This window comes from Setaria viridis, chromosome 1, assembly GCF_005286985.2.
Source record: "Setaria viridis chromosome 1, Setaria_viridis_v4.0, whole genome shotgun sequence".
In the NCBI taxonomy this organism is placed as follows: domain Eukaryota; kingdom Viridiplantae; phylum Streptophyta; class Magnoliopsida; order Poales; family Poaceae; genus Setaria; species Setaria viridis.
In genome coordinates, this window is record NC_048263.2 from 40,185,749 (window position 1) to 40,200,146 (window position 14,398).

At 43.7% G+C, this 14,398-nt stretch overlaps 2 protein-coding genes and 1 long non-coding RNA gene across 3 annotated transcripts; 2 read left to right on the top strand and 1 right to left on the bottom strand.

The window, feature by feature from the left end:
* Window positions 1-146: 146 nt before the first annotated feature.
* Window positions 147-3,599, bottom strand: LOC117841462 (mRNA-decapping enzyme subunit 2). Its single transcript, XM_034721850.2, has 8 exons — window positions 3,439-3,599; window positions 3,195-3,346; window positions 2,963-3,090; window positions 2,485-2,583; window positions 1,634-1,786; window positions 972-1,075; window positions 726-793; window positions 147-532 (listed from the first exon to the last, which is right to left on the bottom strand). The coding sequence occupies exons 1-8, from the start codon at window positions 3,522-3,524 to the stop codon at window positions 354-356; spliced, it is 969 nt and encodes a 322-aa protein (XP_034577741.1). The 5' UTR covers window positions 3,525-3,599; the 3' UTR covers window positions 147-353.
* Window positions 3,600-7,067: 3,468 nt separating this feature from the next.
* Window positions 7,068-9,334, top strand: LOC117845864 (uncharacterized). The gene is made up of 2 exons (XR_004638172.2): window positions 7,068-7,616; window positions 8,868-9,334. It is a non-coding gene; the product is annotated as an uncharacterized lncRNA (long non-coding RNA).
* Window positions 9,335-10,543: 1,209 nt separating this feature from the next.
* On the top strand, window positions 10,544-13,692 carry LOC117841466 (GCN5-related N-acetyltransferase 4, chloroplastic). Its single transcript, XM_034721855.2, has 3 exons — window positions 10,544-10,772; window positions 11,266-11,659; window positions 13,070-13,692. The coding sequence occupies exons 1-3, from the start codon at window positions 10,640-10,642 to the stop codon at window positions 13,347-13,349; spliced, it is 807 nt and encodes a 268-aa protein (XP_034577746.1). The 5' UTR covers window positions 10,544-10,639; the 3' UTR covers window positions 13,350-13,692.
* Window positions 13,693-14,398: the final 706 nt, after the last annotated feature.

Genomic DNA, 14,398 nt, shown 5'->3' on the forward strand with positions numbered 1-14,398 from the left:
CGAACACCTCGCGAATCCGCTTCGGGATAACCGCTCCTACCTGGAGGCCCAGTGGATGGGCCGATCCGAGCTCCACCCACTGCCATCCGGGCCCATCAGCACGAAATGACCACAAGTCGCAACATCTCAGCGGGGCAAGCAGAAAATCAGATTCAAGCGTCTGACAGAACGCGATAAATATATACCACAGGCAAGACGTCCCAAACATTTGTTGCACTGAAAGATTACAGGTACCACCAGAAAAGGAAAAAAAAAGACAGAAATGGAGACATCATGTCCTTGTGGAATTAACACTGACCACAGCCTATATACATCAAGGATGCAAGTGCACGGGTTGATGCTTTGTCAGGCTCCTAGGTGCGTAGGAAGGAAGCTTCCATGGACTGCAGGATGCTTGTGGTGTCAAACCTGAAGTTTCTGAAGCTTCTACCGGGTCGGTTGTCAACATGCTGCGCGTCAGATCCTGCTCTAGCAACGGGGTTCTCTACTGGGGCACCACCGCTTGATGAATTCTTCGCCTTCCACACAGTACCTGTCCAATGCCGGGTTATCCATCTGTGATCAAATGGTATAGGAGAACAAACTACAAGTTCGACTATGATCAGAGTGCAGTTAGACATCTATTCAGCAAAACAGTTAAGGTAAATTTTGTTTTTGGATTGTTCAAAGAACAGCTGGCTTTTGTAATCCTGAACACAATGGGTACACAAGGGAGCAGAAGAAACCTCTAGCAGATGCCTCTGATTTCTGATACAGCGGGGGACGATGCGTGGCAATCCAAGCCTTTAAGCCCCTGGACAAAGAACAAGGTAAGACACAACACAATGTATAAGCAACAGATTTACGCTTTGGAAAAGCAGGAGATTTAGGAGCAAAATAAAACAAGCACATTGTTGATTTTCTTCTAATGCCCCATAACAGCATCTGCCCCAAAAATAAAGGAGACAAAATGTGGATCAGAAGATACTGACGTCAAAAATGGTGCAACCATGTACAGCTTCATTCCATTCACTCCACGAGATACCGCATCATCACTAGCTGGCAAGAGATCGTCAATTCTGTGCCATGAGATTTCCTATAAAATGCACAGAGAAAGGTAGCTCAGTTGTGATCATTTCATAATTTTTAAAAGAAAAGGAAAACAACAGAAACAGCAAAGGTGTAAAGAAGGAAAGTCAATTAATGAAATCAACAACAACTTCAGTTTTGCATGAAACACACAAAAGTAGCGAACAACGTGGGAGAGTGATAGCTAACAGTTTTGGGGGCAATGATAGCGTATTTGAAGCAATCTGTAAAGTCTACGCTATATTTAAAAAAGAAGAAGAAGAAGACAAAAAACGCTGCAGTTGCAAGCAAAGACTGCCATACAGAAAATCAAGATCTGTGTAACAACCTTTTATTCAGCATGAAGCTAACTTTACCGCATAGCAAAAATGAAGTTTTTGCTGGTCAAGCAACTATGCAATAAACTACCATTTCCATTATATTTTATTTTACTGGTAAGCTATGCGAACATGTCTTCATAGAGTGTAAACGGAGCCAAGCAAAGCAGCAATAAGAAATAGAAAAAATGCATTCTGCCTATCTGCCCATAAAAGTGAAGAGAACAAGATTTCAAAACTTATCATACACTGATTTCCTTCTTTGTTTGAGGTGCAAACACAGTATCTCTCTTAACACCAGTTATGATATAGAGCCGAACTCTTTGTTGTCCAATCGAAACTTCAATGTAATCATCCAAATTTAGTAGCGTAGAAACATCACACCCAGTTTCTTCCAGGACCTGCATTGTTATGCGTGTAGATGTTACTATCGAAAATTACGTATGTGTTGAACAAGAGAAGTTGTTGAATTTAAACATCATAATTGCTCCAGGTTGGACAAAGGCTGATATCACCACAGGTATTGAAGTAGCTCGTGCAAAGCACTGGCTATATCATACAAAAAAAATGCTATAGTGCTATACTCAATAAAGTTATGCCCAAAAAAAATGCATTTAAGAAGCTAAATAGTTTAATCATGCTTTTTTATTTGCAAAACAATTATAAACTGGTGATTTACTACTTGTCTTTTATGAGATTCATACATCTTGCCAATAGCATACAAGGAAAAAAAAACTCCTTCAGACCAAAGCAATGTCAAAGGGATCCATTGCCAATGAAATGTACATGCTTAACTAAACAGCCATTTGAAATGAAGGAATGAAAGCATTCAATTTCAAGCTTTCAGTATAAGAGCATTGTAATCTAGAGAAATGAAATTTGCACTGAGGAAAAGTAAACAATTTATAAACTCAGACCAAGCAAGGATATAATGTTCTAGAAACAACAAATGGCACTCCATGATATCTAAGAATAAAAATTTCCATCCGGCAAGGACAATATGCTAGAAAGAAATTGCAGAGATCGCTCAAAAGAAAAGAGAAAAGAAAAGTGGACAGTCTGGACAGAACATAAATACATAATAAAAGCAGAAGTTTACTTCTCTAACAGCACAAGTATGGTCTTCCTCATCTTTATTCCTCTTTCCACGAGGAAAGCTCCAGCTGGCCCCAGCTTTCCATCCCTTAACAAGCAGGCACTGTAGAGAAGGGGCAAAGGTGAATTGACCATGAAAAACGACAAAAAATCCCAACAAATTTGAGCTCTTAAATGGTCAAAAAAAACAACACAGGAAATTTATGCATATGCCTAGTTTATTCCAGTCCAGTTTGCGAAATTGTATGTGTAAGGCAATTTTATTATAGACCATCTCAGGGGATAGCAACGAAAATACCACATCCTACTATTTAAAGTTACAGTTTTTCCATGACAACTCACAGGATTATTTAGGGCCTCATTTCCAATGTTTGATAGAGGAAATGCTGTTGTGCAACCTACATTCCCACTCCTAATTTTTAATTCTCAATCAGGGAACTCCTAAAATGCAATAGATTGGAGAAAAAAAATCAGTAGATTACCCTCTCATAGGTGTCATCCAGGATGATGGCGCCAGACACGGGGACACGGAACTTGTAGTTGTTGAAGTCCTTGTAGATATCATCCAGGTGCGCGATGTAGGGCCTGAGAGCAGTGCAGCTCTTGAACACTACACACACCACCAATCCAATCCACCACAAAACGCAAGGACAGCGGCATCAGCGGTGAATCCAACGATAATCTCCGATGGGGTTCAGGCAGAGGCGAACTTACTGAGGGAGGTGAAGTCCTTGAAGGAGAGGGACTTGAGGTTGGGGTTGTGCTCGACGGAGTTGTCCTCATAGAACCAGTGCGCCTGCTCCAGCAGGAACAGGATCCGCTCGAACGATTCGAGCTCCTCCTTAGGCACGTTCAGCAGGAAGCGGCTGCGGAGGCGATTCAGCTCGGATTGGCCTGGATTGATCTGAGCGAATCCCAGAAGAAGTTGCGAGATGGGATTAGGGGTTAGGGGAACTACCTGCAGAGATCGTCGAGAAGCTCTTGTGGCGGCAGCTGCCCCCGCGACGACGACCGGTTCAGTCCCCCGCCGCCCGCCATCGCCATCCACCGGCCACCGCGCCCTCTCAGCACCTTGCTCTCCTCTCTCTTCGGGCACTAGCAGCGCAGCCAGGGTTGAATAGAATAATCCTTACCAGGGCGGGGGGATTTTTGTAAATAACTAGGTCGCGATTAATAATCACGATCCACAGGTAGGGGGTTTTGTGTAAATATTTGCATCGCAACGAGTAGTCGCAATCCAAATTAGAAGGTTTAATGCAAATATTCTCATCGCGATTAATAGTCGTGATCCATTTTAGGATTCACTGCAAATAGTTGGATAGGGGTATTTTTATGAAATTGTGTTCTTATCCGTCCTTTTCTCGCCTTCTCGCAGGTCGCCGCGAGTGACCGCCGACGCTACTACCGCTGATCTCCATGCATAGCGGCTGCTGCTCTGCCAACTGCACCCGCACACAAAAGCCAGCTTTTCACCCCAGTCTCTCCTCAAAGCTCGAGGGTGAAACGAATCGGATTTCCGTAAGGAGAAATCTAACTCTCTGTATCCTCATGATAGTTCATGGATCAGTAGCTATCACATACAGAACTCATTTCAGCATATCAATTTCATAACACGATAACAGTACAAATTTTATTTATTACGTCCCAGAAATGTGAGAGTACGATCTGATACATGTCCCTTGAGCTAAAACGACATGAATAAAACCAACGCAGCAGTAGCTAGCTTCTGGAAGCAACTCCATCTTCACGATCATCTCCACAGGTATTTTTGAGCGTAGCACTGCAACCCTAAGTCGTACCACCCATCGTGGTTGTTGTCAAAGTCGAACTCGTAACCTGCAAACTCACGAGCTGTCCCCAAGGATTGGGACAGGTTCACGTTACCATCCGTATACAAGCTTTAAGTGGCCTAATGATAGTGGTCAAAAATATAGTTAAGGAATAGGCTCGGGTTTCCTATGCAGCAGTAAGCATAAAGAATAAAACTCCATATCCATCATCCCAATCTCTCATCACATTGGATATACCTACCTCAACAGGGTCCCTATCACCAACATCCTATCTCCATATTAGGGTCGAGGTGAAGACTCCCTCTCTTCGCCTCTCAACAACTACAGTTGGATTCTAAAGGGAAACGGGGCAACTTCCCCTCTTCCCAACTGCAGCTGCGGCTCACCACACACAAGTTAGCTATAAGAGAGAGGTAGAGATATCCCAAAATAATGGAGAGTCGTCGTGACACAGGGTTGTCCATGACCGAGGACGCGGCTATACGTATAGTTTTAACTCTGCAGAGTCTGTACACCTGGACCCATCTCGGAGTGAGCCCAAACGATCCGTCGACCGAGAGAACGTCACCCTACCGAGCGAAGAACCTGGGAGTTACGATACCGTCCTGCATCCGGGCTCGGGTGCAATCACCCGCAGAAGACCACCCCGGAACTATGAAGCACTCCCACCGAGGCCAATCGGGGGCAAAAGCAAATTAGGGGGCAAAAGATCAGCATCACTCCCCCCTCCACTGATACTCTATCCTACGGCAGGTATGGTACCGCACTTGCCAGTCTCGACCTGGATCGAGACCTATTAATTCGGCGAGTGGCGTGCATGTTTAACATATTCTCGTGAAGCATGGCGACCCACTCGGTTTCAGACCGGCGCCAGCTCCTAACTCCCAGAAATATCTCCACAATGTGGTCCGCAACGACACCCATAGTAGGTATCACCCCCAACTCCTATGCTCCTCAACTGTGTACTCGCAACAAGTACCAAACATGAAACGTCCGAGAATGGACCCCAAGCCCCCAATCCGAAGATTTGGTTGTGTAAAGCTCACTCCCGTTAAGTATCCCAAAATCACCTTCTCCTGCCGGTTTTAATCCCACACACGTCAAGAATCCTAATCACAATTTCCCATATACATGCAAGCATCGCACATAGCATATATAAGTACTATGGTAGTAGGTCGAACAAGGATTCAAGGCATAAAGAAGGCTATGCAAGATTCATCATCTCAAGCGAGGAAATAAAGCGCTAGCATACTAATTTAGCAATGCCTAATAGGTATTCAAATTGAATGGGTGTGAACCTGAGTAGTCTTCCTCCTCGTAGTAGTCCTCGAACGGCTCCAACTCCGAGTTCAGCTCCGAGTCTTCGGCAGCTCCTAATTACGCAATTACCATAATTACCGAACGTCTAGTTGCAAAGTAACTCCAAAAGAGATCCAAAGAAGAACCAAACAAGAATAAAGCCTAGTCTAACATGTGCTGCATGATTTTAGGAAAATTATGAAACTGGTTTCATAATTTTTGGAATTAGAATGACTTAGTTATGAATTTTTGAAGTTGAAAACATTTTTCGGAATTTTGGTAAGATGGGCGAAAATAGGAAACAAAGGAGTTAGCTGTTATCTAGCCACGGGTCAGCTGCAATTTGGTCGCAAACTACCTTAAAGGCTTACAGGTAGCTTTGGAGGGTTTTTGGGCCGGTGGCTAAGCTGTCGTGGGGGTTTTCTAATTTCTGGGGTAAAAATCGGAGGCTCTGATGTTGTAACCGGAAGTTCCAATTAGAAACAGGAAGTTCTAATTTAGAAAAACTGGATGTTCCGATTTTAAAACAGAAAATTCTGATTTAGGAAAACTGGATGTTCCGATTTTTTATGGGTAGATCTCTCCTCTTGGGGGAGATCTCCTAGGAAGGGCTTTGGATGGCCATGGGAAGTTAGGGTTCACCACACAAGGGTTTGGGATTCGTTTAGTCGAGACTTCCTAAGGTTTCTGGAGCTACTGCAGGCTGGGCGGCGCAGAACCGGAAGTTCCGATTTGGAAACCGGAAGATCTAGTTTTGCTAAGGGTTCGACCGTGATGGGCTTTGCGCGTGCGCGAGCGTGCGGTTCAGGTCACAAATGCGGCAGCGTTTCACCCAGGCGAGCGGGGGTCGTGAGGCTCACCCGGTGGGCTTGCAGACGAGGGAAGAAGCAGCGCGGTGCAGAGGTGAAACAAACGGGCGCGGGCTTGGCGGCTCTCCGACGGGGCAGCAGCGGTCTTCTCCTCCTCCAGCGTCCTCTCCCCATCCCCTGCGCCCCCTTCTCCCTTCTCCTCTTCTCCAAACGGCGGCGGGTGAAGGGGAAAACCCCAATTTCGGTGGTGGCCAAGAGTGGTTGGTGTGGGGGTTAAAACAGGGGGCGGCTAGGGTTTTTGGGCTGCTATGGACGGCAGGGGATGCGGCCGGGCGGCGTGGTGCGCATTCGTGGGTGCTAGTGAAAAAGTGACACGGGCGACTGGCGTCGTGCGCGGCGCGCACGTCGTTGTCGCGCCCGCGAAAAAGTGACACGGGCGGCTGGCGTCGTGCGCGGCGCGCACGTCGCTGTCGCGCTCGTGACTGCCGTGGGGAAGAAAGCGGAACAGTGGCACGGTGGCTGACAAGTGGGGTCGGGCGGTCAGCGACTGCGGTGCGAAGGTGGTCTGGGTTGAAAACCAGAGGTTCCGGTTTTGGAAAAGCGTAAGTTCCGATTTTTGCTCCAGCCTTAGGTTGGGTTGTTAGATAGGTGGGCTGAGGTTAACTGGGTTGGTGTGGGCTCGGGTTAGATTTAGTTAGTTCTTCTAGTTTGATTTGTATTTGAATTCTAATTCAAATACAAGTCCCACTCAAACAAATCCAAATAAATTTCAAATGTACTCTAAATATTCACACTAGCACATATAACATCTTAGCATTTCTTTTTAATCTATAATAATTCTAGAAGTTTTGGGAAATGTTCAATGAAGTCACTCTTATAGTTTGAAAAAATTCACACCGCATCATAAAATTTTTAAAATACATATTTTTTCAAATTCAAACTTCCCGTAAAAATACGAGATGTTACCCTGCGGATCCCTACGCCGGACGCGCATGGGGCGGCGCTTCTCTGTGGTCTTGCTGCTGGTTATTTCCAACCCCATTCGCGTCGAAATCCCACCTCTGCCACTGCGCCCTGCAGGCACCTTCTACGCGACGGTTCGTCTTGTATCGTCCGTGGGTGGCGCGCAGCGGCGCAGGCCTGCCAGCGAGGAGAGCACGAAGAGGCGTGAGATGCCTCACCGAGCGCCGCCGATGGATGGGGTTGCTGTTATTCATTGCCTCATTGGCGTCAGCCAGGTGCTTGTCAACGCCATCTCGGCATTTCCCCGTCTACTGCTTGTCTGCTTTCCATAGCAAACGCAAAAAATGCTTTACCTTTCAATTCTCCTGTCGCTGGTAGCTGTAGTGCTATTGTCTCACTTTCTGAGAAATGCTTGGTGCCGCGGGTCTTAACTGTTCCTTGCCGTGCTGACTGCTGATGCTTGTAGTGTGCCCGTTAGCTGTTGGCGAAAATGCCTCCATGACCAGTGGACTTTGGATTGCTAGATTGTCCCTTGGCTGGAATTGAATTACTGCGCGATTGTTAATAGCAAACCAAGAACATGTGTTGTTTTGGTTGGATTTGTTTCCGTACACCAATTACGGAAAGCATGACCAGGATTGGATGGAGAGGATAGGACCTATAGTTTTTCCTTGTAAAGTCATAGCTTGTTTACTGTATAGTGATTACTTTACGAATTTTTCGCACAGCTGCACTAAAATGATGCTATTTCTTGTGAATCCTTGGAGAAGTGTTTCATCATTGTATTGTTTCATGTATAAATTTGTTATGCCTTTTAGCTCATCCTTCCACCAAACACCATTTCAGGGTGGCCTGTGACTGTTTCTTTATGCAGCTTGTTGCAATGATGCAAATGCACGTCATGATCACCTACGCATTGTTTACTTGATTTCATGCACTGCTATATTGTGTCATATCTTCATGAACATTATTGAAGTTTTACCTTTATATAGCATGTAACTATGTGTGTCCATTTTGCTGGAGAGAACATTGCCTAAGACAACGTGAAGCACGGCAGGTGGGAGGTTTATGAAGCACTGCAACTGCAAGTGTGAGGTTCCTAGAAAACTAATGAATGAGTTTTCCTAGCATGTGACATTCTTTCTGAGTAAGGAAAGATCCCACCGTTGTATCTTGTAATGAACCTGACATATGTTTCACTGTACTAAAATTAGCACTTTGCATCGATAAAGTATATATAGTCGTTGGTCATATGTTGGTTCACATACTTGATTACCCTGCATCATTATGTTAGCCCTTGTAAGCATTAAAATGGATCCTTGCACAATGTTCACCCACAGATAATACGCTGAGGTGTGAGGGAATCCTTGTCAGATGAGTGAGTATGATTTGCTTAAGGAGCAATTCTTGGCAATTGTGCATTATATCTTGCACATGGAAGATTTTTCATAAAAATATTGATCCATAATCTTTTGTTTCGCAGATTGAAATGCAAAGATGATAAATAAATTTATCTTTTAATGCAGGTTTTGTGGGAGGCGGATCCAAACCTCATAGGAAGGCTCGAGCAGAGGTGAAGAACTGAAGATGATGGTTCTGTTAACCATTAGCTAGTCCATGATTATGGTGCAGAGGTGTGAAGGGCTAGAGCAATTCGGAAAAGTTGTTGACCTCATATGTAGGATGACCGAAGACAGTCCATAATTTAGATGCTTTCTTATGAGATGTCATGAGAGTAGCAAATTTTGCATTTCACCCCATCTGTGTGCTGCGAATCGGGCTTTCGTGTGCCTGATTAGCGTTAGCAAAGGTGTTCTGGGGTTCTAGCCATGGGTTCTACGTGGTCTGCGGTTGAACGGACGGTATCGAGAGGATCAATTTCTGCTGCTACTTTCAGTGCTTATGACATCACAAATCGCACCCTGCTGATGTTATAACTAGCAAATCGTGGATGACAACTTGTAAGATGAGTAGCTCAACCTGTTTTGATTTATATTGAGATGCATGCCACCATAGATCTGGTGATATTGACAGAAACACCCAATTGATCGTCTCCACCTGGCATGAGGGGGAAAAAAGGAAATTTTCAGATGAACATCTAACTATGGTGTGTTTGGTTCGGCAAAATGTAATGTAATCGGATTACAGATGGTGAATCACGTTACAGCTGTTTGTTTTCACCCATCAGTAATCGGTTGATACTATAATCAAATCCCCACGCTATACAAGCCTCTTACAACCCCTTCCCCTCTGTAATGAGAAAACAGAACTTGTTTTTTAAATTCGAAAAAGTATACTATCTGATTACGTTACCACAGTAGAACCAAAACAAAGAGTGTAATCGCTCGTTCCGTAGTTGAAAGCACTGCAATCCCATATCATTTGCATTTATATTACCGTTGTATGAATTGTATGAACCAAACACCATCTAGGATAGCTCGCATACCAACAGAAGTGCCATGGAATCAGTTGTTTTAGCTAGTCACCGTAAGCGAAGCAGCCAAATGATAAAAGGCATTAGCGGTCTTAAACGTTAAACTTGTTATTTTCAAACTACGGTTTTGCAGATAAATATTCCACCAATCTTTCATGAACCATCAACAAACTTACAAACGTGATACTAGAAATGTCACCGTCAACTCCTAGTATCTCTGCCATCTAGCTCTCTTTTACATAGCTCGGATGTCGGATCCTTAAACCACATCCTGACTATCATTTGGAGTCCATGATCTCCTCATTGTTCAATCAACTAAACTAACCATTATCATCCCTCCACCAACTTCCAGTCCTCTTCACGACACTGCTGCCCTACCAATATGGTTGTAAAATCAATTCCAACACAACTGACCACCTATGTACTTAAAATCAATTTCAAATTATAGATCATTTTGTTTTTTATACGTAGCGTAAGGGCCGTGTACCCAGAAATGTCAAACGACGTATAATTTGGGATGGAAGGAGTACCTTCATGTCATGCGAGTACAATTGCTAGGCATCTTAATTCCCACGCAGAATGATATGATGCTGCCATACGTTTCATATACATGTAATTAGAGGAGCTTTTTCAGATACAATAATAGTCATAATGTAAATTAGGGGCTTTTTGCAAAATCTGAACCCACGTAAAACGCGTAGTGTATTTTGGAACGCAACCTGATGCTTACGCAAAGCGACTGAGAAGACGGAAAGTTGTGGGCTTTGCTTGGCTGGCTGGGCTTCCGCTGAACGACAGATTAAAAAATCGGTGGAGAGAGACAGCAAGGCAGCGGAGCGGAGGAGTCGAGGTCCAGGGAGAAGGATGATTACGCCGGCGCTGAGCCTGTCTCGCGCCCCGTCGTCCTCCTTCTCCGCGTCACCTGTTGATCGTTGCCACCGATCTACCGGCGCCTTCCGGCGTTACGGCCCGTCCTTCGCCTACAAACCTGCCGCAGGTCCGCACCCTCATCCCCATTCCAATTCGTGGGATTTAAGCGCTGATTGTAGTTGCCAAGTGTAATTCGATGCGCGATGATGCGTTGAGTTTTCTCGGGACAAGTTACTATTTTGGTGGTGTATAATTCAACATCCTGATATGTGCCCTCCTCATTGAGAATGTAGAAATATAGTCATACCAACCACCAAAATTGTATTTCATGAACTATCTATTTGGCAACTTTGCAAGCACCGATTTGGGTATTTGGATTTGTGTATGGTCGATGCCTAGCCCCTGTGCAACCGCAAAATTAACATAATTTGGCTATATGAACCTGACAAGTTTGTAGTTTTAGTGCGTCGGGTACATTTTAATCACATAACTCAAACTGTAATCACCAAATTTATTTTGTCAGCAGAATTTTAAACATCATTTTAATTACGAGATACCACACCTTTGCTGTTATGTGGCTACTGTCCTTGACATTCTTTTCTTTCAAATTTTATTTTCAGGAATTTGCTATGCTAGCCAGGCGGTTGAACTGCTGCCTTCTTTGTACCCTGAAATTGTTGTCAGAGATGCACGGCTCGAAGAATGTTGGGAAGTAGCTGACACTCATTGCAGCTCTTTCTTTCCAGATTACAAGTTCCCGTTGGACCTTGTTCTACGGATTGATCGTTACATTGCTCTCCTATCTGGATTTTCAGTTCCACCCGGGTGTACGAGGACTTGCCTTGTTGCGGTCAATTCTAATTCTGTAACCAATAGCTTCGACATCGAGTGCAGAGATCTTAGAGAAGCCGAATTTCAGAAATACAATCTCAGTAGAGGCTCCATAGCTGGCATTCTTACAGTTGACACAGTGGCAGACTATCTTCCGAGAAGGGGACCCCTGAAGCAGAGAAGGTATATAATTAGTTGTTGAAACATATACATTAATGACCCTCTAATCTATGTGCTGAGAATGTCAAGATAGATGAATGCACGCTACATATTTTGCTGTAGGATTCACCTTGTCAATAACATTACTTATTGTTCTGAAGCTTGTATATCTACCATTGCTAGTTATATGCATCACTTCTTTGACTTGATCAATAAAAAGAAAAGAACTCTTCTGTTTTTTCTTTTAGAATGTATAATTAGTATAATCAGAAACTAATGAAGATTCAACAGGACATATGATACATTGCAATATTCGGAAAGCTATCGCAATACTGCAATGCCCTTCCTGATTTGGAGGGCACTGGAGTCTAGAGAAGGATATATGTATAGCTTGTTCTGTCATGGAGATACCGACAATATATGCTGGACAAAAACTTAATTTTATAGGGCAATCGACATCTATAACATAGGCCTTCTTCTTCTTTTGATATATGAAACCAAATTGGTTATGATCAACTTAAATGTATCTTGAGGTTTACCAGAAGTTGAAAAGGCTAATTTGCTGCACGAATATATTCACAAGCCAAAGATGCAACAGTGCTATTGTATAGCATTTGTTGTCAAAGTTAAATCATTCTTTGTCAAGCTAGTTTCAGGCAGTATAGAGGGTCGCTGTAGATTTATTCTAACTACAAAAAATGCTGAGCGTCTGTCTAGACTCTCTTACTAAAGAAAAATACCATGCTTCTCGCCTCAAAATAATATTTGAAGGTTGAATGTGTTTCCTTAACACGCTCCATATAAAATGGAACATTCGATTTCATCAATGACATCTAAAATAGTTTGACCAAACACTTCTCAGCTGAAGTAGGAAGGGAGAACTATGTGGGTAGTGTTTGTAGAGTAGTCTTTTGTCCATCTGGGAGTCTATTCAATGCAAATAAAGTGTTAGTATGCTGACAGTGTTTCTGTTCAATACTACCTTTATATACTTGATTTTCCCCTTCCATTGTCTAGCTTAACCAGACTAACCAGGTTCCTTTCATATGTCAATTTCCCTACATTTACTTTGTAGCTACAGGAGGAATTATAAGATCCTTTCGTACATTAACCTTGAGTTTATGAAATAGTTGGGTGGCCCACGTCTTCTAAGAATTTCAAGGGATGAATCCTCTACTGAAATCATCAAAATACAGCTACTTGAGTCAATTCACATTCTGATTTCTGAAACATTTTTTATAGACTAGTGAATACTAAACTATATCTAGTTGGAAATCAGTTAGTCTGTGCTATTGGTTCTGCTATACATGCTTCTGTCTGTATGGGATGTCTAAAGGTGTTCCATAATTGTATTTCAATGATATTTTCTAAATGTGCATGCGCGAGTATTTTCCCCACTTAAAAGACATGCATGGTTAATTCCAACTTCTGCAGAGCAGGTATTGCTTATATAGCAAATGTCGCAGTGCGAAAGGAGGAACGTCGGAAAGGAATTGCTAAAATGTTGGTCCAAGAAGCAGAGGCGCGAGCAAGGAGTTGGGGGTGCCGGACCATGGCATTGCACTGTGATGTAAACAACATAGCTGCCCTGCGCCTGTACAAAAATCAAGGTTTCAAATGCATCCGTGTACCGGAAGGAGCTAAATGGCCAGAACCTAAGATTGCTAAAGGAGTACAATACAACTTCATGATGAAGCTAGTGCCCAAGATTTGAGCTGTATAAGTCAGTCTGGACAGAAAATGAAGTTGGAATGCATGGATACTGCACGTATGCACAGATTCACCAGTTTCTCCTTTCACATGTACAGCAGTTGGTACATAGTTGAGCTACTTTGTAAATGGTATATAACAGCCACGAATTATTGCCCAGAATTTTGTGAGGGTGTTATCACTTCTTCACATGAACTGACCCAGAGCTCTTTACAGATAGCCTGGAGGAAGTGAAGAAAAACTTTTACAGTTTCGGCACTCAGTTTTGCTTTATGGATTTTCTTTTACTAAGAATCTTACGGACAATGTATTCACAAGGAGATTCAGAATGCGAGTGTGATCCTCAATGGTGATTGTCCAAATTTGTTTTCACTGGTCTGTTCGGTAATGTTGGCATGGCATCGCCGTCAGGTACATACATTGTGCAGTATTTTCAGTTGGATCCATGTATGTTTGGAACTGCGATATCATTGGGCATTTTCTGCTCCTATTCCTCATCAGCCGCTTAATCAATTGCCCATACACTTGTACAGTTAGCAAAGAGTGACTCCTAAAAAACCGAATGCACCCTGAGACTGTTGCATGCTAACAAGAGGGTGCAGGTGCAGTCAGTTAGCCACTAGCCAGGACTGTGCGTGTGGTCTTGGATGCTGGTTGACACCAACCTGGTAACGGCCTTTCTGAACTGTATGGTTGTTGGAGGCTTGGAACATTGCATTGCTGGTGACGTTTTTTTTTTTTTTTTTTTTTTTTTGGGGGGGGGGGGGGGGGGGGGGGGGGGGGGGGGGGGAGTAGAGCCCGCTGGTTTCATTGAGGAGATGAAGAGATTTTGCTGGTGGAGTGGGTGGGGTGGGGGAGACCGGGAGGAGAGTGGGAGAGCAGGTGCATGGGCCTGAACTGAAGATGAAAACATCTCACATGGGATGCATACCTGCATTGTCCTGGAAGCCCACCCCTCTCATCATCTCCACACCAGCACCAACATGGTAGCTAGATCCGTGCTTAATGCATGTGACTCAACGAATTTTTCACATCATTTTTGTCTCCCTTTTT

Excerpts from the sequence above, each read along its gene's own strand:
- LOC117841462 (XM_034721850.2), bottom strand. The coding sequence starts at position 3,524 with ATGGCGATGGCGGGCGGCGGGGGACTGAACCGGTCGTCGTCGCGGGGG. Across the intron at positions 1,076-1,633 it reads AAACAAAGAAGGAAATCAGT|GAAATCTCATGGCACAGAAT; the intron begins GTATGATAAGTT and ends TGCATTTTATAG. Across the intron at positions 533-725 it reads ATCAGAGGCATCTGCTAGAG|GTACTGTGTGGAAGGCGAAG; the intron begins GTTTCTTCTGCT and ends GGCATTGGACAG.
- LOC117841466 (XM_034721855.2), top strand. The coding sequence starts at position 10,640 with ATGATTACGCCGGCGCTGAGCCTGTCTCGCGCCCCGTCGTCCTCCTTC. Across the intron at positions 10,773-11,265 it reads CGCCTACAAACCTGCCGCAG|GAATTTGCTATGCTAGCCAG; the intron begins GTCCGCACCCTC and ends TTTTATTTTCAG. Across the intron at positions 11,660-13,069 it reads GGACCCCTGAAGCAGAGAAG|AGCAGGTATTGCTTATATAG; the intron begins GTATATAATTAG and ends CAACTTCTGCAG.